Below are 22,619 nucleotides of genomic sequence, written 5' to 3'. Positions count from 1 at the left end.
GTGGAGGGACCAGCACACAGACCAGAGCCATGAGATCAACCAGGACAGTGGTGTTCCCAAGAGCCAAAGCAGAAGGGGCCACGCTGGGGTGTGTGGGGCAGTGGCCATGCACCACCAGTGGGCCGGGTGCAGTGGGAGGGAGAGTGACAGGTGTGTAGACTCGGGACGGGGCAGGGAATGTGGGCATTCCCACAGGAAGCTGCTTCAGAAACAAGCTTTCCCATGTCTCCTGCCTGGGCTTCCATCAATGCCGCAAAGAACAATTTGAGTGATTTTTCCCACCCTAACAAATTGACTGAATCCCAGAGTGAGGAAGATGTGGGGGGTTCCTAGGAGAGAAAACAGTGACATGACACTAACACCTCCTCGCCCTCACGCTGCCCTGCCTGTTCTCTGTCCTCAAAGCTTGGAGGATCCAGTCCTTGTTTTGTAGTGGGAGCTGTGCACAGTTCACAGGATCCTAAGATGTCCTGACTCACTTAGTGAAATCTGCAATGAATCTGGCATTTCCTAACAAGCTCTCCGTCTACTTCTCAACAATGTATTCACGAGATTTATACAGTAAATGAAGGAAATCAAAGGCATTACCAGTTTTTGAAAGGGAAATCTCACAACCTTAGCCATGTTGAGAAGGCTTTCTCTAGTTTCATCACCAAAGGAGTAGAGAGACAACACGACTGTCGGCATTCGAGTTCTGGACACGAGATTAAAATTCCCACATTGGCATATTACAGTAAAAATGAGGAACCCTACAATTTTCCATTTCCTGAGTTTCCTAGATAAATTCAGCAAAATGCAAAAATAGATTGTGACACATAAAAGGCAGCACTTTTCTCTGAACAATGTTAAAACTGAAGAGATGAGAAAATATATCAGGAGAACATAGACTGAATTGTTACACACATTGATGATGATGGTGAGGTGGAGAATGGAGCTGATAATGAGAGAATAACGGTATCCTAACTCTGCACCCATGTTCAGACCTGAGCAGCATTCACCGGTAAGGAGGCAGCTCAAGGTCTCCCCACTCCAGGGAAATCCTGACTCTATAAAACTGCAGCTGGGGTCTGTGCAGGCTCTGAGGGTCCAGGACCAGCTACCACCTCCCATTCTGCAGTCATGTGCATCTCAGTTCTTCCAACATGGGGACAAGGAAAAGTGCGGGTGAGGTCCAGTACTGTTCTACTCAAGGTCTCTGCATATGAGAGAAACCAATGAGTGTGCGGAAGGAGAATTATCACCCCACACTTACAGCTCCTCATGAGAAAGGCAACTCCGGGCCAGGACATGGCACAGATTAACGAGTAATGCATTTGAGGTTAATGTGGAAATTACAATTGTTTGCAGTCTTTGTGTTTACCTCTTTATGCCAAGAGAATCAAGTAGAAGCATGTTTTCTTATATAAAACCCATAAGCAGTGTGTCAGCCCTGAGAATGCACCTCCCTCACCTCCAACTGCAGGGCCACCATGGACCAGGCTCCCAGCTGATGCACGCTGATCCATCACCTGTTTTGATCTGAAGATGGGCATCCTAGAGGGAGCCCCAGACAGTGACTGAGCTCAGCAGGGATACTGAGGCAGGTCATTGCTGGTAGATGTGGGGCCCCTTGTTGGGCACCTTTGTCTCCATGGCAATCCCATGGTCATGCTGTACCTTCCTTGGTCAGCATGGAAGTTTCAGAATGTTCCACCCAACCTTCTGTCCCTCTCTCCTTCAATAGGGTCAGACTTGCATCTTGAATAACAGCTTCCACAGCTGCACCTGGCCTCTTCTATTTGCTCTCACAAAAATGAATGTATTCCTGGGGCTGGCCCGGTGGCATAGTGGTTTAAGTTCGTGTGCTCCACTTTAGCAGCCCGGGGTTCCCAGGTTCAGATCCTGAGTGTGGACCTAAGCACTGCTTATCAAGCCATGCTGTGGCAGGTTTCCCACATATAAAGTAGAGGAAGATGGGCATGGATGTTATCCCAGGGCCAATCTTCCTCAGCAAAAAGAGGAGGAATACCAACAGATGTTAGCTCACGGCTAATCTTAATCACACACGCACATACACAAAAAAATAATAGGTGTATTCCTTAAAAAAAATCCAAAGAGACTTAATACAGTCCCCATGTCTGCTTCTCCAGAAGCCCCTAATGGAGGCAACATTTCAGCAGAGTTGTTGATAGTGTGAACTTGCCTCTATCGGCAAATTTGAAGTACAAAATAATGTTGCCACTGGTCAGTTTCATGTGTCAATGGCAGGGCGATAGTCTACAGTTGTTCAGTAAAACACTAATCTAGGGGTTACCCTGAAGATATTCTGAAGATGCTAGCAAAGTATCTCATCAGGTGACTTCATGTCAGGAAAATTGTCCCACTAACCTGGCTGGGCCTGATTCAATCAGAGAACAGGAGAAGATGGAATTACATGGTGGACAGCAGATTCAGCTATTCCCAAATTTCCAGCCTCACCTCCATGATGGCCGACTCTGTGGACATTGGAGATGACTGGCCAGCCCTACAGTCATCTCCCCCAGTGCTCACAGCCCTCTGGAGTGCCTGTCAACAGCCCTCCCCAAAGTTAGAGGTGAGGGAGATGACTCTGTGACAATGTGAGCAAAGCAAGATCAGTTCTACATCCACACCCCATTCTGAACAAACGTTGTCCCTGGCCTACTCATGTGCACTTGCATTTCCCAGAGGAGTCCACACACAGAGGACAGGGGGAGGGTCCAGGTCAATGGTGAGAGAGAAAAATCCCATCAGCCTTTCCCAGGTGCTGCAGGAGCCACAGCCTGAGCCACACCTGAGCTCCAGGTAAAGGACCTGAGACCTGGGATTTAGATGATAGAAACCACATCCTCCCTTTTCTGAAAGCATAAGAAGTAAAGGGAGGAGAGAGAATAAAGCCTTGGGAGAAAGCAAGAATATGAATTTGCAAAAACAGAGGACTGATCAGTGCTGAGTGTGACATGCACAGTTTTGCATGAGAAGGAGGGACAGATGTGGAGTCACTAGGCATTACGGGTTGTCACCATCCTGGTCTCTCCCTTAGTTCCAGCCTGAATCCCAGTGAGTGTCCTAACAGAGAATCCCACTGAGGTCTCTGTCCTGAGTCAGGCTCGAAGAGACTCACCATTGTACTCCCTGTCCTCAAGATTCAGATCCTGGGGACCACTGGCAGAGTCACTTCTGTCCCCACAGGGGACACTCTGCATTTTGTGCAGGTGAGAAGGTGTCTTCCAATTACAATAACAACAGAAAAAAATTTGTATTCAGAGACTTCAAGGGTAGGCACAGAATCACAAACATAGAGAAGTTCCCTGAAGAAGCTGTAATGCGGGGAGGAAGCCGAAGACCACAACAGAGCCCAGCCCTTAACCTCCTGCACCTGCTCCTGGGGCTGGTCATGTGCTCAGTGAGTCCTGAGTGCCCCCTGCAGCCCAGCCCCTCCTGTCTCCTGCAGGGAGGTTTTGGTCTGGGCTCTCACTGACTTCCTCTCACTGTGTCTGTTGCACAGTAATACACGGCCGTGTCCTCGGTTCTCAGGCTGTTCATTTGCAGATTCAGCGTGTTCTTGGAGTTGTCTCTGGAGATGGTGAATCGGCCCTTCATGGAGTCTGCATAGTATGTGCTACTACCATCATAGTTAATAACTGAGACCCACTCCAGCCCCTTCCCGGGAGACTGGCGGACCCAGTACATAGCATAGCTGCTGAAAGTGAATCCAGAGGCTGCACAGGAGAGTCTCAGAGACCCCCCAGGCTTCACCAAGCCTCCCCCAGACTCCACCAGCTGCACCTCACACTGGACACCTGCAAACACAAAGGCATCCTGGTCAGGAAACTCTCACATAGCCACTGAATCTCTCACTCACATCCTCTCACATGGTCAATGTCTCTCGTTCTTCATAAATTACCTCTTAAAATAGCAACAAGGAAAACCCAGCTCAGCCCAAACTCCATGGTGAGTGGTCTGTGTTCAGCCCTGATCACCAAATGGGAACACCTGGGAATCCCGGGGCTGGGGCTCCTCTCCAGAGCTGCAGGGTCAGGGCTGGGCTGGTTTTCATCAGCAGAGGAAGGCCCCTATTTGCATGTCCTCTGACTATGTAGCAGGCTCTGCATGTGGACACCCACATAAAGGGCAGAGTCCCAGAGTGTGGAGTGTCTAAGGCCGATGCTTTAATATAAGCAGGTGAACCTCCTTCACTTTAACTTGGTCACACTTGGCAGGGGGAATTCAATGAGTGTGTGTTTAGATGTGAAGGGAGAAGTGGAAATTACCAAATGCTAAGCTTGTGCTCACATTGTCTTATCTTCGTTAGGGGACATTCTGCATATCCTTCAAATCTATTAGAGATGCCCATTGACAACCTTGACCTAAAGTTATGTTTTATGGCTCATACCTCAGAATTGAAAGTAAAAGTTATCAATTATGAGTCATTCAGGTTTTCATTTGTGCACAGTCCTTGACCTGACGTAAAGTGCCCCAGACTGCAGGACTTATTGCATTTACTAGAGCTTGAATGTAGCTAAAGACCAAACAGTGAACATGTATGGTGAGAGCAGGTACATTTTGGAGGAGTGCATGGCATTGTGGTGTTTTCTAAACAAAGTGATATCTCACCTCTTCTGGAACACACACAGTGATGGAAAACAAGTTAAGAAGCTTTTAGATGCGTGCCTGCTTCCTAGAGATGTGGCTCATATGCAAGAGGACACCCACGCTAAAAGAGCCAACGTGGAAGCTAAGGAAACGCTGCAGCACATCCTGAGCCCAAACACGCAGCCCTGACATGGAAATAGAGCCGTCTACACCCTCAAGGGGTAAATCTCTGGGGAGATGCACAGAAGCCATTGCCAAATACAAGCATTTAGTTCTTTGTTTTGAATTAAAAAGGAATGAAAAAACCTGAAGTGCCCCCTGGTGGTCCTGAGCACCACTTGGAGATCCTGATTGCCCTGCTCTAGACTTCCAGCTAACCCTTCCAGTCCATTTCCCTTCACTATTATCTCATATCTAAAGTATGGGATATTCAAAAGTTTTAGGGCAGCAGCTAAATGTAAAAATTGCATTGAATTCAGACAAAGCTGGGCCACTCCACTGTTTTTGGTGATTCAGAACAGCTTTACTGTGTCACTTAACTTGAGTGAACTCTTCTTCACTGAAACAGCTTCACGATCAGTTATGTTCAATGCTGCCATGAACTTGGATTTACTGTGTCAACCTGTCATACAGTTTATTTTGGGGACAAGGAAGCCATTTCTGTTGAAGGGTAATAATTTTTATCATTGTTGAAATGCCTGGCAGACCCTAATCTTGCTTCTTTCTGTACACATCTGAGTGTCTGCAAGAACACTCTGGACTCAGGACTCTCTCCTTGAGGGACAACATTCAGAAATGCAAACTCCACTCAGGACCACAAACAGAGACAGCTAGTTGGGGTCCTCAGCTCCCCAATATGCTGAGTCATCTGATATGTGGGGTCACTGTGTGACTGTGACGATGTGGCCTCCCACCTTGTGTTTCTGTCTGAAATGGTATAGATTGGAGATTACAGTGGAAACTTTATACGTAAACTGTGTAATAGGACGGCAGTGCTGTTAGATGTTGTCATCACTGCAATTACTGTTCCCTCCCTGGGAGCCAGAAAGGACCTGTGTGAGTCCTCATCTCTGATGGACACATTTGCACAAGGAACACGTGCTCTGCTCTTGCCCCACATGTCACACCTGTGTGACTGGGGCAGGTCACCCTTTCTCCATGCAGTGTCCTCAGCACTGTGTTTACTGACTTAGATCCACTTGTCTTTTTTTTGTTTTGTGAGGAAGATCAGCCCTGAGCTAACATCCGTGCTAATCCTCCTCTTTTTTTTTTTTTTTTTTTGCTGAGGAAGACCGGCTCTGAGCTAACATCTCTGGCCAATCCTCGTCCCTTTTTTTTCCCCCAAAGCCCCAGTAAATAGTTGTATGTCATTGTTTCACATCCTTTTAGTTGCTGTATGTGGGACACTGCCTCAGCATGGCCGGAGAAGCAGTTCGTCGCTGTGCGCCTGGATCTGAACCCAGGCTGCCAGTAGCAGAGCGCGTGCACTTAACCGCTAAGCCACAGCGCCGGCCCGATACACTTGTCTTTGAGACCTTCCATATGCTTCATGTGGATCCTTGAATGCAGCATACTCTCTCCCAGCTATTCCATATTTTATTCGAGTGAATTAAATAATAAATCACTTATATGCCTGTATGTAGATGATAGGAGAGTCATCAGAAGTTGGGAATGCTGAATTAACAGGATACATATGGACCCTCTGGTTAGGGTCTAGAAAAGTGGGCTGAGCTGCTCTGGGACAGCAGAGGGGTGGAGACAGCACCCAACCTCCTGGAACAGGTGTGTCTGTTTCTCACCAGGGGTTCTCTGGTCCTTTAACCTGAGCAGAGAGATGAGAAGGGTCCGTCCTGGCCTTCAGAGGGCGTGTGGACCTGGATAGAGGCTGATATACATTATTGCTCACAGAGAATAAAATATAATAGGTTTGCATAGGTTTCTGTGGGTGTAGGTGGGTTGCTAGGGGTTGCCTATCCCCAGGAAAGAAAGAAATAGGTATGTGGGGCCAAAAGGAGTTTGTGACATTTGTGGACACTATGAATGACAACTGTGGCTGGACACTGGATTGATTCCCCTGTGAAGCGTTCAGAGGATAAACTCAGAACAGAGTGTGAACTTAGAGCATGTGGAGGCTACATATTTGAGGAGAGTGGAGGGTCTGTGTTGAGTCATTGTGGAAATAGAAGCCTGATCTGAACCGAGAAACAGAGCAGTGCTCCTGGGCTACATTTAGTTCAGATGAGTTTGCTGTAAGGAATATAAAGGAGTTTCATTGCACTGATTTTTTAGTTTTCATTCTCTAGTATCTCTTGGATGATCAGTTTCAAATATTGGGACTATAGAAGAAACTCAGTTAAGACTAGGCATTTTTCACTAAATATGTGAATAAAGATTTGGGAGTAATTAATTTTAGGTTACGGAAATTTTGTTTTTGACAACCTTCATGGCAATCACTACTAATTACAGCAATCATTGTAAAATAGCTCTCTAAGGTGTTAACTACGACTCAAATACCACACTGTCATTGCCTTCTGCAATCCTCTAGAAGGGCTGAAAAAACAGCATTCCTAAATTAGAATTATCAGAGCCTTCAGAAATCCTTGAACTCCCTTGTCCAGTGGAATTTCCACCAGCACTTCTGTCATTTGGGTCCCTCAAGAACACATCAGTTGTCTCCCAATGACATGGTGACTGGAAGGACCACGCATTAGAGATGTCTCCTCCAATACTAGCCTCTGCCCTATTGCCTTAAGACAAGGCAAATACTGAAAAGGATTCAGGGATTACCTCACTCCTATCACCAAGTGATTAAGACTGCCATTATACTACATCTGTGTAACAGCTTCCTATGGTAATCAGTTAATTCTGTCTATTGAAGAAACACAGGGAAAAACTGCCCTTGAACATCACTGAAGAACTCTCATCAGGAACATTTGACAAAAAATGCAGGAGGGCAAACTCCAGAGAGTCAGCGTTGGGCTGGTGTTTCACAAAGTCTGTTCCAGCTGCTCTAACAGAGTACTGTAGGGCGGGTGGTTGATGAACAACTGAACTTGTTTCTCACAGCTCTGAAGCTGGAAGTCCCCAGATCAAGGTACCGGCAGATTTGGTGTCTGGTGAGAGCCCTCCTCATAGACAGCTGTGCTTTTGTTGTAACCTCACATGGCACCGGGGGCAACAGAGTGTCCTCAGTCCCCTTCTATAAGGGCACTAATCCCGTTCATCAGGGCTCCCCTGTCACGACCCAGCACTTCCCAAAGGACTCACCTCCTGACACCATCACACTGGGCATTAGGTTTCAACACATGAGTTTTGGAGAAAAACAAACATTCAGCCATTGCAGCAACCAAATAGTCAGTCCATAATTCTACACTTGGAAGGCTACTGTAACAGAGAACCTCAAACTGAGGACTCTCACAGATCCTGGAGAAGCTTCTGATCCTTAGAAGCAGAAATGTGACCCAAGACTATCAGAAAAAGCTTATGATCTGGATAGTGGGCATCTTCTATCCAAGACATTGGACTAAGACCTCTGTCTAATTCTATGTTTTGTTGTTATTATTATATTTGTTGCTTGCTTACATATAAGCATTCTTCTCATTTTCTATGGATTTGAATTGTTATCTACCCATAATGTCCATTTACTCTTTTTCCACTCATTTTTTACAGTTGTTAAGTGGAATAAGTAGCCACACACTATTTTTGACGTTTGGCTGCTGACGCCTTAAGGCTCATTCCCCCTCTTCTCCTTCTGCCCACACCTGGGAAATCTGATAGGAAAGCTTGGGTTCTCCCTCCTTTAATGCTGATGGGAGATGCAAACCAGACAAGCCCCTTCTGTGAGCAGGACAGTCACCCCTCCCGCACCAGGAACCACAGTAAAAACCCTGAGCCAGTCAGCTTCAAGGCTCCATCAAGCCATTTCTGACGTGCTTGAGAGGGCTGTCCTGATCTCGGAAGACACCTCAGTAAGGGAGGTGATGAAACGTTTTCTATTCTCTATGTATGTTTGTGTCATTCTCAGCCTGGACATGCATGCCAAATTTTGGTGGGGGTCCCTCTGCCTTTGCACGGTGTCAACTGGTGTTGGTGCCATGAGCATGGTGTCACGCCAGTGACCCCCACCACTGGGGTCTTAGTTCTCTTACTTTGGATTCATGATGCCTCTGCAGCCTGATGTGCAGCCTGCACTTTATGCTGCTGCTTGCTGGCTGGTTGTGCACTGAGCTGTGCTCTGCTGCACTGTGGAATCAACAGAGTCACTGTTATAGATTTGGCTGACTGACATCAGAAGCTGTCATAACTGGCATTTGTGGACAGGAGTTATCAACGGTAAGTGACTCTCTGCCTTTTCTGTGTGTGATTATGTTTTCTCCTATTACAACATATATTTCTAATTCAGAGACTGAAGATGTAAACACAGAATCATGAGTACAGACAAGTTCCTCCGTGGAAACTGCTATATGGAGAGGAAAATCCAGACCCTGACAGGAACCCTGCCCTTAACCACCATCTGCTCCTGCTCCTGGGGAGAAACACAGAATTGGTGGGTCCTGTGCACCCTCTGGTGTACTGAAGACTCCTTGCAGCCCAGCGCCTCCTGTCTCCTGTGGGAAGTTTATATCTGAGCTCACACTGATGTCCCCTCATTGTGTCTCACACAGTAATAAACGGCCATGTCCTTGGTTCTCAGACTGCTCAGCATTAAACAAACCTGGTTCTTGGAGATGTCTCTGATGTTGCTGACTCAGGATTTAAGAGTTGGGTTACAGTTTGTGCTTCCATCGCCTTATATCATACCTACTGACTCCAGCCAATTTCCTGGACCCTGAATGGTCCAGCTCACACCATAGCTGATTAAAGAGAATCCAGAAACAGAGCAGGAGAGGAAGAGGGTCTGTGAGAGCTTCACCTGGTTGGGTCCCAACTCCTGCAGCTGCTCCTGGGGACATGGGGGATCATCTTCAGTAAAACACACCATGAACCACCTGACCAGGTCCCATTCCTGAAATCCCTGAGACACTCCCAGCTGGGAGCTGCCACCAGGCAGAGGAGCACCCCAGCACAGCCAAGCTCCTGTGAAGGGCTCTTGTGGGAAGGAGATGGGCAACTCAGCCCAGGGCAGGCCTTTCAGCCTGAGACTGGGGTCTGCTTTGCATGCAGGAGGCGCTGAGGACATACATGGGAGAGCGTAGGGAAGGTGTCTATCTGCCCTTCCCCAGGGGAGAGTGTTTTTCTTATTCGCCTTAGGGGACAAAGCTTCCGTGACAGTCTCTGCCTGGTCTTCCAATTTCCAGACAAGCAGGAGGAGTGGTGGGTCTACAGAGGGAAGAGCAGGGGAGCAGAGAGCAGGCAGACTTGTTGTAAATGGAATGACTTCACGTTCATCCAGAGAGTAGAGACCAGGACTGTTACCCCAGGGTGTCTGCTCTTTCCTGCACAGACCAGTGGGGATCTCAGTGTGTGGCAGGGTGGAACTTGTGAGGAGGGGCCTGTATTGGTGATGGGAAATGTATTATTCAGAAATGGCCTGGATTGCTCATCTTCCCATGCAAGATTCGTCCTCGACTCAAGGATATTTTTCTGACCTTGAACTCCATTTCTTGGGTCTAGGGCATGGCGACTAGCTCTATGCATTGTTCTCTCATAACTTCCTGGGGACATATATTTGCCTGTCTGAGGGGAGAGGCCCAGTAGGGACACTGTGTGTCTGAACTGAGCTAGTGTTTGGGGGAGACCTTTCCCAATTGTATTAGTCAGCTCAGGCCGCCCTAACAAGACATCACAGACTCAGTGGCTGGAATGTCATTTATCTTCTCACTGTTCTGGAGGCTGAAGTTCCAAGTCTAGGTCCTGGCAGGGTCGGTGTCTGGTGAGACCTTTCTCCCTGGTGTGTGGATGGCTAGCTTCTTGTGGTGTCCTCACATGGACTTTCTTCTTTGTGCAGATGGAAAGAGAGAGAAAGAGATCTTGTGTCTCTTCCTCTGCTTGTATGGACAACAGTCCTATCGAATTAGGACCCCAATCTCATGACCGCTTTTAGCTTTATTTCTCTCTTTAAAGGCTTTATCTCCAAATAGTGTCACATGGGGGTTTGAAATGTCAACATATGCATTTGAGTGTGGGACCCAATTCAATCAAGAACACAAATCAAGGGATGACGAGAATCCTTAGGATATTTTGTTTTTCAAAATGGACAAATAAGTCAAATAGAAACTCGATGAAGAAAAGGTCCTAGTGACTGGTTGCACCTCATTTGCAAACAAAGAAATGTACTCCCTCCTCTCTCACCTGCAGTGAGAATGTGAAAAATTAGAGCCACAGAGAACAAATTGATACCTGTTCCTGGAGGCACTAGAGACTTTGAGAGGAGAGGAAATTCCTGATCACAACAGGAAGCTCCTCCCCATTCCAACCCTGAACCTGCTTCTGAGCCTGGCCCTGTGGTCTGTGGGTCCTGTCAGACCCCTGGTGGTCCTGAGCACCCACTGCAGCCCAGTTCCTCCTGTCTCCTGCAGGGAGGTTTATGTCTGGGCTCACACTGACTCCCCCTCACTGTGTCTCCTGCACAGTAATACACGGCTGTGTCATCAGTGGTCACCGAATTCAGCTGCAGGGAGAGCTGGTTCTTGGACGTGTCTCTGGAGATGGAAGTGCGGCTCTTGAGGGACGGGTTGTAGGAAGTGCTACCACTATAACTTATTACACCTATCCACTCCAGACCCTTCCCTGGAGGCTGGCGGATCCAGCTCCAACCATAATAGCTGCTTGTAATGGAACCTCCAGAGACAGTGCAGGTGAGGGACAGTGTCTGCGAGGGCTTCACCAGTCCTGGGCCCGACTCCTGCAGCTGCACCTGGGACAGGACACCTGGGGACAGGAGAATCAGTCCCTGTCAGTCACGAGCAGTCACAACCATCCCCATAGACCCAGGTCTGACATCTGAGACACTCACCTTGGGGAGCCATCACCAGGCAAAGGAGAAGACCCAACAGTTTCATCTTCTTCTAGACCACAGCTCTAACTTCCCCAGAGACCTCAGCCCTGTCTGAGGAGAGAGTCGTGAGCTCCCACAGCCAAAGAGAGGATTTTACCCTCGAGCCTGAAGAGAAATTTGCATGTGGGGAGACTTGTCCTTATAAATGGGGCAAGACTGAGGTTAGTGTCCACAGTCCTTCTAGGGACGCTGTAGGCCTCTCTTCTCCTGACTGTAGGTGACTTTTGAGTCTGTGATGTGAGGACACTTGGGATTTGAGGCTCTTTTTAAACCGATTTGAGGACTCCCCATTTTTCTGAGACCAGAGTTACCTTCCTCCAGGCCTGCACCCCTCCTTCCCCACCTTGGCCCCAGCCTAACTCTCCACCATCCACTCAGGATCTGAGTCTTGACTTCTCCCATACTGAGCCCAGCACAGCTCCTGCTCTCTTTCCCTGTAATCTCTTCTCTGATGTGGTTCCCATCACACTGAGAGTTTGTTACCTTGTTGTATTGTTGTGATACATGAGTTCCAGGTGGGTCTTGTGCTCCATCCATCTTGTGCTCTTGGTATCAGAGAAGACACCATATGTTGAAAACTTCAGGTGGGCCCACAGGTGTCCTTGATCCATCACTCACCTGAAGCCAGCATATCATTACACACTCGATGAAATGTGCCCCACCCATGGTCAGCATTTATTTACCATTAGCCACAGGAGCAGGAATGTGAAATCCCAGCTGCCTTGTCTCAGGGGTGACAATTCTGAGCCATGTCCACCCCGCAGATTCCCTCTGCAGGGCAGAGTGAGGCTCCTCTCCGGGGATTTGTAGTCATGACACCTGTGCTCATCTCCTCCCATTTACCTGCCCTGTTGACCTCACACCATTGATTTTTTCTACTGGGAACAAGTCCTACCAAGTTGCTAGTACAAGAATCCATTTCTCCAATTCTGCAACTCAGAGTTGTACTAAGACATAGGCAGAGGAAGGGATTGTGGCCAGAGGGAATTGTTTTATAGAAAAATGTTATAACGATTATTTTAATATAGCACAGAATCCTTTTGTAACTAGGCAAGGAGTGGACAACATTCAAACAACCACCTTGTCAAAAATGACGGGGGCTTCCCTGGAAGGTATTGGGGTCTTACTTCAGTTGTCTGATTGGAAATTGCACAGACAACATTAACAGTCCTGAAGGCACAGGCTGATAAAGTAAACGTTGAGTGAGACAAGTAGACTCCACAGACAAATGAAAGAACGTTGAGGGACCACTGCAGAGACATGTCATGGGTTTTGCATCATGGTTAATCACCTCATCAAAATCATAGAAATGCATAAAAATGCCCAGAATCACTACCTTTTTTGAACTTATACTTTCATACAGAAATCCATGTTTTCATAGCAACTTTGGCATATATGTATATATAATTGTGGTAAAAGGGAGAGTCCTCATGACCGTATTCTTCTCCCATTGAGCGCTGTGGCGTTGATTTTATCTGAGTAGCTACGTTTTCCACATAGGCAGCTAGGAGATACCTCGTGGTAGAAGTTGGAGACTGTGCAATTTTGTCCAAAGCTCTGTGCACACACTTCCCCTTAAGACAGCCTACAATATAGGTCAGAGAACCCTAATTTCATCAGAAAGACACTTTTAAATGGAGAAAATGTAAAATTAAAAACAAAGGCTATGTATTGTAAAACTGAGCATCTTCCAAAATGGAAATGAGGATGGCAGAGGAGAAATTGTCCTATTTTCTCAGTATCTGGTGTTATATGAGAATTGGGGCTCAGAGGCAGGAGAGTAAAGATGGGACCAAGACATTGATTTGCTCGTAGGAAAGGAGAATGCAGACTCCCAGAGGAAACTCCTCACTCCCCAGCCCACCTCTGCACCTGCCCCTAAGTCTGGGTCCTATGTTCAGAGCGTCCAGAGAACCCCCTGCGGACCACACACCCCTCAATGGTCTTGATGCTCCCTCTTCCTGGTGGTCTCAGGGCCCTACCTCTCAAGGTGTCTTAGGGTCTGGGATGTTGAGCAACAAGAGGTCTGTCCTGGTGTGTCCTTATCACTGTTCCTCTACTCAAATATTTGTGATTGTTGAAATCTCATGTAGTGACCCTTCTGCCTTCCAGGATCATCCTCGTGTCCATCATCCGCGGTCCTCCTTCAGGTAAATCCCTGTCTTTCCGTGAGGATTTACCAACGAGTCTGCTGTCCTTTGGTCAACAATACTCAGTACAATTTGTATTGACTAAAGAACCTACAAACATTAACTTCCCAAACTTGAGACATCTACTACCTTGATTTCATTCTTTAAAGATTGTAACCTCTAATCCACCCCAGCCACTCAACCCAGGAGTCCTACATTAGATTTTCAGTTTCATTAGCTACACTAAGTTATCTGTCTATTTTTAGAAAGTATCCGCTACCCATAGCCATTGAAAAATCACAAAGCTAAGACTGACTAGAATACATAGTTTTGAGACAAAACTTTTTGAACACAATTTTATTAATATTAACATACAAGCATGACAATGAGACTTGCGGAAGTATAATATTAATATGGTCGGCAAAAACAGTTATGTGAGCAATGTCATAGTCAAGTTAGAGGATACTTCATTCACCGCAAAGAAACACACTGTTTCCACTTCTCGCCAATCCCTTTTCAGTTCCACAGCCCTCGGCAACTCCTGCTTGTCTAGATGCCCCTTCAGTTTCGCAGATCCCACAGTGTGTGGATGGAAACAACCAGTGTGTAGACTCTGGGGTTGGATTCCCTCAGGTAGGGTAATGCACGTAAGAGTCACCCATAGTCTTGCATGTATTGTCTTTTGCTTAAGGCAGCTGTAAATATCTGGGTGTTTGCGTAAACATATCTTTTAAGTTTTTTGATTGAGATATTATTGGCTTGCCAATAATTATGCATACTTAATGTGTACACCTTGATGAGTTTGGAGATAAGTAAGCACCCATGAAACCATCACCACAACCAGTAACATCAACGTAATCATCACCTCCAAAAGTTTCCTCCCTCTCTCCCTTTTCATGATAAGAACATTTAACATAAGACCTATCCTCTTAAAGAAACTTGATGTAAACAGTACAGTCCTGTTAAGTGTATGCACTGAACATCAGGTCTTCTCTCCCCAGTTATGTAACAAGAATTGGAGTTGTTGGGTCATGTGGCAAGTGTATGTTATACCTTACCAGAAAGGGGCAGAATTTCACAGAGTGGGGGGCATCTTTGCATTCCCAGCAGCAGCACCTTGCTCCATTCTAGTTCCCAATTAATATAGGGGAATTGATTACATCCTTTATCCTCTGGTACAAATCATGGGGATGCCTTGAAAACATCGTCATACCACAGGGAGCTCCTTGTTCAGAATTCCTGAGCAACCAGGACATGAGAACCGAGATTCCTCTCTAGACCCTGGGTTGAGCTACTGTCTGTTATTGGCTCAGGCTTTAGGCTTTGATTTTGGGAGGCTGTATCACTGTGTGCTGTGTGACAGCATCTATAAATTAGTGGATCTAGTTTGTGAATTCTTCTGGACAATTCACTTGAGCTGTTTTTATTCGTTCACATAGTAGATAAACTCATGTTTATCCAGGATAAAATGTGGGTTGACTAGGGTATTGCTAGCTTCATAAAACACAGATCTAAATGGGTGAAGTAGCTTACATGATATAGTGAATTAATCCTGTTCACCTTTGAGTAGGGATCCTGGACCATCCCCATGAGTAGTGGATATACAAATGTTCTTCCGGGGCTGGCCCGGTGGCGCAAGCGGTTAAGTGTGCACACTGTGCTGTGGTGACCCGGGGTTCACTGGTTCAGATCCCGGGCGTACACCGACGCACCACTTGTCAAGCCATGCTGTGGCGGCGTCCCATATAAAGTGGAGGAAGATGGGCATGGATGTTAGCCCAGGGCCAGTCTTCCTCAGCAAAAATAGAAGGATGGGCCGATGTTAGCTCAGGGCCGATCTTCCTCACAAAAATAAATAAATAAATAAAATGGTCTTCAGAATAAAATAAGAGGCTACTTTTGTGGGAAGATCAAAATGCTCATTATTCTATTCAACCCAGACAGAAATCCCAACACATGAGGTTACCAAACTAAAATCTCTAATCTTCTCATCGCATCTACTCTGTTTCTAATTCTTTTAATGCATATATCCTCAAATATGGAAAGGCATTACATCAAAGACCACTTACATGGGTCTAAAGCTAAAGTCACCCGCAGAACCGACTACACAATTTCAGGGCCCCATGTAAAATTAATCCGGGGTCTACTTTTACAAATTAAGAATTTAATGACTGTAAGAACAGAGCATTACACTTCTAAGTAAGGCACAATTCCTGTTTTTCAATTCTTTCCTGTTGAATAGCTTTAAAAGACTCCCAAATTAGGCTAAAGAGCCTAATTCTGCAACAAGAAAGTGTCTATTTTTTCTTGTAATACCCATTGGGTCTGATTCCATCAGATGTCCTGGTAAGCGATGTGGAGGTGACATGTCCCCTAGTGGTCACTCTGAGCCATGCAGGCTGCATGACATGGGCACATTATCAAGGTTTCTTTCCACTCTCCAATGACTTCAGGAGGAAGAGCTCTTATTTAAGGTCAGTGCTTTGTTCTAAGATGAGAACAGAAAGATGAGGACAGACAATGAGAGCACCGTGCAGTGCTTATAATGTCTTTTTTAAGTGTAAATATCAGAATATAGCTTGCTGATTACGTGTGCAAGTTTTTATGTGGTTAGTTTCTTAAGTGTACATTCAAATTAATACTTTTTAGACAATTTGTGTATAAAGAAAATAATATTTTTTAAATGTTTATACTGAGAGTAACACTCTATTACTCTCTATTCTTTATCTGATATCTTAAGTAGTACACCTAACTCTTTTACTTTTACTATATTATTTTTTTTTCCTAAATATATTCCAGTTGTAGATCCCTCCGTCAGTTTTACTTCATGTCTTTTCCATAAATTTGGCCCACAAATACTTGATTGTACATCGGAGCTGGGCACTGAGACACGAGTGGTGACCAGCACACCCACTCCATTCCCTGACCTTTCTCACCACGTCCACTCATGTGGTGTCAAAGACGATGCTCTGTACCTGGTGAGTCCCCTGGACATCCTCTGTCATAAGGTACATGAGCAGACGGTGTGCCCCCCCGATACTGGCCTGTCTTGCAGTGGTGCCTGTGTGACCTTGAATCATGGTATGTGACACACGGACTCAGCAGGGCAGATGAGGCCAGCCTCATGCCACCCAAGTGCAGCCTGCACTGGGCATCCACGAACGGACAGAGTCATTAGACAGGTGCTAGGAGAGGAATGGGGCACGTTAATGCCCAGATCTCTATTGATCCTCCCTTCTGAGCCCGGTGCTGTGGGGAGAGCTGGGAAGAGAGAGCAGGGCTCCAGCCCCATGGAGCTCAGGGTATAGGACAGACTTAGCGAGGATTTAGACAGTAGAAAGCTGAGGGTGAGGTTAGGGTGGGTTTCCACAACCACCCGAGTAAATGAGGAGCAAGGGGTTAGTGTTGTGGGAGAGACAGAGACCCTGTGGGTCAGAGGTCCTGGGGGACCCTGATCATAACCCCGTGGGGTCAATAGGTGCCCCTCTGCAGGAAGGGCCCATGTGGAGACAGCGTGTGCACATGGGAGTAGAGAAACTGAGCTCAGCACACAGGTGTATGGTCTGTGCTGGTGCCGCTGGTTGTGGGAAATGCTGCCCAATCACAGGGAAGACGCGAGTCCTCAGAATGTTTCATTGTCAGAAAGAAACACAGGACTTACAGGAAGTTGGGGAAGGAGAGGTCCCCAGTCCCTGGTGATGTCTCATCAGCACTGTTACTTCCTCGTTTGGCGACAGCAGTGATAGAATGAGAAATTAGAGGAAGAGCTAAACACGCATCATCCCTGGGGGCAACTGAGAGCTTGGAGAAGAAATCGCTGATTCCAGGAAGAATTCCCTTCACATCTGATTCCTGCACCTGATCTGTGTGCTCGCTGTGTCCTGAGCGCCCCCTGCTGGTCCTGTGCTCCCGCTGTTGGTCCTGAGCGCCCCCTTTGGCCCAGCCCCTCCTCCAGGGAGGTTTGTGTCTGGGCTCCCACTGACTTCCCTTCTCTGTGTCTCTTGCACAGTAATACACAGCCGTGTCCTTGGTGGTCACAGAGCTCAGCTGCAGGGAGAACTGGTTCTTGGACGTGTCTCTGGAGATGGAGATGTGGCTCCTGAGAGATGGGCAGTACTATGTGCTACCACCATAACTTATATAGTCCCATCCATTTCAGCCCTTTCCCCAGGGCTAGGGGATTTAGTTCCAATCATAACCACTGGTGATAGAGAATCCAGTGACAGAGCAGGTGAGGGAGAGGGTCTGCGAGGGCTTCACCAGTCTTGGGCCCGACTCCTGCAGCTGCATCTGGGACAGGACTCCCGGGAACAAGGAGAATCTGTCGCTGTCAGTCACGTGCAGTCACCACCATCCCCATAGACCCAGGTCTGACATCTGAGACACTAACCTTGAGGAGCCGTCACCAGGCAAAGGGGAAAACCCAACAGTCTCATCTTCTTCTGGATCACAGCTCTGCCTTCCCCAGAGACCTCAGCCCTGTCTGAGGAGAGAGCTGTGAGCTTCCACAGCCCGAGAGTGGACTTTTCCCTAGAAATTGAATGTAAATTTGCATGTAGGGAGCCCTGTTCTTATAAGTGAGGAGGGACCGATGTCAAGCTCACCCTGGTCTTCCCAGAGCCCCTGCATGTGTCTCTTCTCTTTTGTTCATGTTCTGTGTAACCCAGAGAAAGGAGAGTCCTTGGTATTTGGTATTTGAGCATCCTTGGAAACAAGTCAATTTTGGTCCCACTTTCTGAGCCCAGAGCTTCTGTCCTTCCAGACCCTCCTCCCTCCTGCCCTTCCTTGATCTCAGCTCGACTCTCCCCCATCCACTCAGGCCCTGGGTCTCACTTCCTCAGTGCTGAGCCCAGCACAGCTCCTGCCTTCTTTGCCGGTACACTCTCCTGTGGTGGGGACCTCATCCCCTCTAGGCGTTGTTACATTGTTACATTGTGGTTGTTCTGTGAGATATGGGCCAGCTTTGTGCTCCACCCATTCTGAGCATTTGTGATTTGAGCTGGACTTTATAGCACCTCAATCACCACCAGCACACAGCATCTGCCGTGAATTCTGGGTTAGCTGTTGTTTCCAGCCTGTCTTATCTTCTCTCTTTTGCTCACAGAGGCAGAGAATGGAGCTCAAGGGAGGCCTTTGTGGGGTCAGACACGACATCCACGTACACACTGTGTCCTGGACATTTCTCCACAGCAGGTCTGTGCTTTTCATAGATAGTCTCTCCTGTGGGTAGACATAGCAGGAGGGAAGGCAAGATTCTAGAATGAATATGGAGTCAACAAACATGATCTAGGTGTGAATATCAAGGATTCATAGTGCCTCTGTTGCCGGATGTCCAGCCTACACTTCATTCTCCTGCTTGCTAGCTGGCTCGTACACTGAACTGAGCTGTGCTGTGCTGTGCTGTGCTGTGCTGCATTGTTGAGTCCAACGGAGTCTCTTTTATACATTTAGCTGGCTGATATAAGGAGCTGTGATAAATGGCATCTATGGGCAGGAGTAATCAACTCCTGTAAGTGAGTCTCTGCCTTTTCTGCATGTGAGTAGAGTTTTCTCCTGTTACAACAGATGTTTCTTAGTCAGAGACTGAAGAGGTAAACATAGAATCATGAGTCCAGAGAAGTTCCCAGGAGAAATTGCTATACAGTGATGAAGTCCCAAACCCTGACAGGAAAGCAGCACTTAACCTCTATCTGCTCCTGATCCTGGGGCTGAAACACAGAATTGGTGGGTCCTGTGATCCCCCTGGTATAGGGAACAGCCCCTGCAGCCCAGCCCCTCCTGTTTCTTGCAGGAGGTTTGTGTCTGGGCTCACACTGACTTCCCCTCACTGTGTCTCTTGCACAGTAATACACGGCTGTGTCATCGCCTGTCACACTGCTCAGTGTTAAATAAACTCGGCTCTTGGAGGTGTCCCTGGTGATGCTGAGTCGTGACTTCAGAGTCGGGCTGTAGTATGTGCTTCCACTGTTCCATATAACATCGATGAACTCCAGCCCCTTTCCTGGAGCCTGGCGGATCCAGCCCACATTATAGCTGGTTAAGGAGAAACCAGAGACAGTGCAGGTGAGAGAGAGGGTCTGTGAGGGCTTCACCAGGCCAGGTCCCGACTCCTGCAGCTGCACCTGGGACAGGACACCTGGGGACAGAGAGAAACACAGTGATTCAAGTGCTCAGATGCAGCGTCGCCATATCTCCATGTCTGAGTCCCGGAGTCACTCACATCTGGGAGCTGCCTCCAGAAAGAGGAAGAACCACAAGTGATTCACGTTCCTGCAGAGGAGATCCATGACTCCAGACAATATGTTCAAGGTGAGGAGGAGCCCGAATTTAAGTGACTGTGTACTTTGTTTTCATCTGATGACAGAGTGGAGATTTCCATAAGGGAGTGCCTTTCTATGAAAAGGAGAAAGAATCTAGGAGAGTCCTTGTCTCTGGGGCTCTGCTGGGAGGGGGATGCTGACTCTGCCTCAGAGAACTCAGTCCTCTCTGGGCTCCCCTCACCATGCCCGGGGCCTCTCCTTCCAGGCCAGGGAATGTGCTGAAGGAGCTGCTCAGGAGATCGGATGAGGTCAGGGGTGAACGGCAGCTTTGGGAACAGAGTCACTGTGCCCCTACTCCATGGAGATGTGTGTATTTTCATTTATCAAATACCCACCTCACGTCCAGGGTTATTGAAATTGTCAGGCTTCCATTCCAATCCACTTCCCCTCTGCCTTATCTCGTGTTTCTTTAATGGATATTCAAAATTCAGGGATATCAGCTAAATGTAATTATCACATTGTATTCACACAAAGCTGGGTAGATTCCAATGTTTATTGTAATTCACAACAGCTTTATTGGCTCTTTTAACTGGGGTGAACATTTCTTCAGCTGAAACAGCTTCACTCCTAGGTATATTTCATTGTTGCTATGGAGGTGGATTTATTCATAACACTAACCATGCAGTTTATTATTGGGACAAGGTACACATGTCTGCTGAGATGGTCATCTTTCCCAGCACTGTTGTCATGGCCAGTAGGGACCCAATCCTGCTTTTTTCCTGTGCACAACTGAGTGTCTGCAAGAACTCTGTGAGCCTAAGGACTCTGTCCCTTGGGGTGGACACTGAGGAATTCCCAGCCCTCTCAGGACCACACAAACAGCTGGCGGAAGCTCCTCAGCACTCTCTATGTTGGGCCAGCACCTGGTCTCAGGGGACAGTCTCATGTATTCTAGAAGTATCTATTGCTTGCTCTCTGTGTCACTGCCAGTGAATTCTGAATTCAGTGAAGATGGTTCCCACTACATTGGGTGAGAGAACACGCATGATCCTCAGAAATTCACCCTCACCGTGACTGGCTTACAGAAGGGAAAGGCTCATATGGCCAGAATTATCAAGCAAGCAGTTTTTCTCAACCAAGTTCTTTGAAAACTCCACCTGAGAGCGGCTTGCCCAAGTCCCTGGGTCATATAAGTAAATAGTATGTGACCCAGCTGCGATCACATAAGTAACTAATAGTGAGCAGAAAGGCCCTAGATAACAGCTGAGTGCTCTGGTCTCCGTTTGAGGACCTCACATCAGCTCTGCCTGCAGGGCCCATGGCCGTGTGGGGACAACCAGGCATGTGACTCACTTCCTTCTGCTCACCCTTCCTGCTTCACAGAAAATTGCAAATGGGGAGCTTGACTTTACTAATTATATAAAAGAATTTGATGATTTTAGAGAATAAAGAATATAGAGATACGGATTGGTTAATTCAGAAATGATAAAATTTAAATAAATAGAAATGACCTCAGGAGTTCTCCTTGGAAAATAAAAAAGCAAACACTGACAGCCTGCTAATTTCTATCCTCATGAGAATAGATCTCGTGCTGACATATATATTGAAACCCGTGTGTGTGTGAGAGAGAGAAACAATGATGACATTTACATAGTGTATTCATAATTCATAAAGTCTTTAAATCAGTACAGGAACCTGGTACTTGATGACCACGCAGGATGGAGAAAGCAGCGTGAAGAACTGAGGCCGTGTCTGCCTCCCCTTTCCTCCTCCCTCCCGTGAGGAATGGGGGTCTGCATGGTGGGGTTTGATCCTGGGCACGGGGACCCCTGAAAAAGCCTGTGTGATGATGGATCTATAGGTCCTCAGGTCCTGTGGGAAAAGAATGCCAGGGATTTAATTTCCCACTCACCATTTATTCTTCCATAAAGCAATCTGTCCTCCTGGTGAATAAAGGAGCAGGTGGGGTTTGACTTCAGGTGTCTTTATTGTGTTTAATATTGTTGTCATTTCCATTGTGCCTGGCTCTTATGACAGCAGCGATCTCAGATCAAAAAGTTGTCATCATAACATCAGTTGTGTGTGGGTTCAGTTCACAATTCCAGCCACATTCAGCAGATGAAGAAAATACACATGTTCCTGGGTGAGGAGGACCCTGAGTGGGAGTAACTGAGAGCTGTGGTTTCATCAGGCTGCCCAAGTGGGGACTTCCATGTGGGAGCCGACTTTCACGTAAATGGGGAAACGTGCACGGGGCTCCTTATTCCTGCGGCTCCCCCTGGGAAGAGGGTCCTGTCTGTGCCCCTGGAGAACTCAGCTTCTCTCTGGGGCTCCCCTTGAACAAGACCAGAGTCCTCTTCTTCCCATACAGGAAACGTGCTGAAGGAGCTGGTGAGGGAGCCCGATGTGGGCAGGATGGGGACTGCTTTGAGAACAGCCCCATCCTCCCTCTACTCACAGGGATGTTGATACATTTATCAAACACCCGCCACAAACCCAGGGGCTCCAAACTCTTACACAAACATTCTAGTCCATTTCCCTAATCTGTTATCTCATGTCTAAAGTATTGGATATTCAAAAGTTTCAGGATGGCAGCTAAATGTAAAAAGAACATTGAATATAGACAAATCTGTGTCCACT

General features: G+C 47.2%; 1 pseudogene and 1 gene segment (V, D, J or C); both read right to left on the bottom strand.

Annotated features, from left to right (window-relative positions):
• The window catches only part of LOC106802492 (immunoglobulin heavy variable 4-61-like), a 35,989-nt gene extending 24,349 nt beyond the window's left edge, over positions 1–11,640 (bottom strand). The window contains 3 exon segments of the V gene segment in view: positions 2,051–2,077; positions 11,150–11,463; positions 11,549–11,640. Coding sequence covers positions 2,051–2,077; positions 11,150–11,463; positions 11,549–11,594 — 387 coding nt within the window.
• A 6,261-nt stretch (positions 11,641–17,901) lies between these two features.
• LOC147913787 (immunoglobulin heavy variable 4-38-2 pseudogene) lies at positions 17,902–20,006 on the bottom strand (annotated as a pseudogene).
• Between the last annotated feature and the right edge of the window lie 2,613 nt (positions 20,007–22,619).

Source organism: Ceratotherium simum, chromosome 24, assembly GCF_057802395.1.
Source record: "Ceratotherium simum simum isolate JZ-2026a chromosome 24, ASM5780239v1, whole genome shotgun sequence".
In the NCBI taxonomy this organism is placed as follows: domain Eukaryota; kingdom Metazoa; phylum Chordata; class Mammalia; order Perissodactyla; family Rhinocerotidae; genus Ceratotherium; species Ceratotherium simum.
Note: the sequence above shows the minus strand (reverse complement) of the source record. Positions and strands in the feature narration are given on the sequence as shown.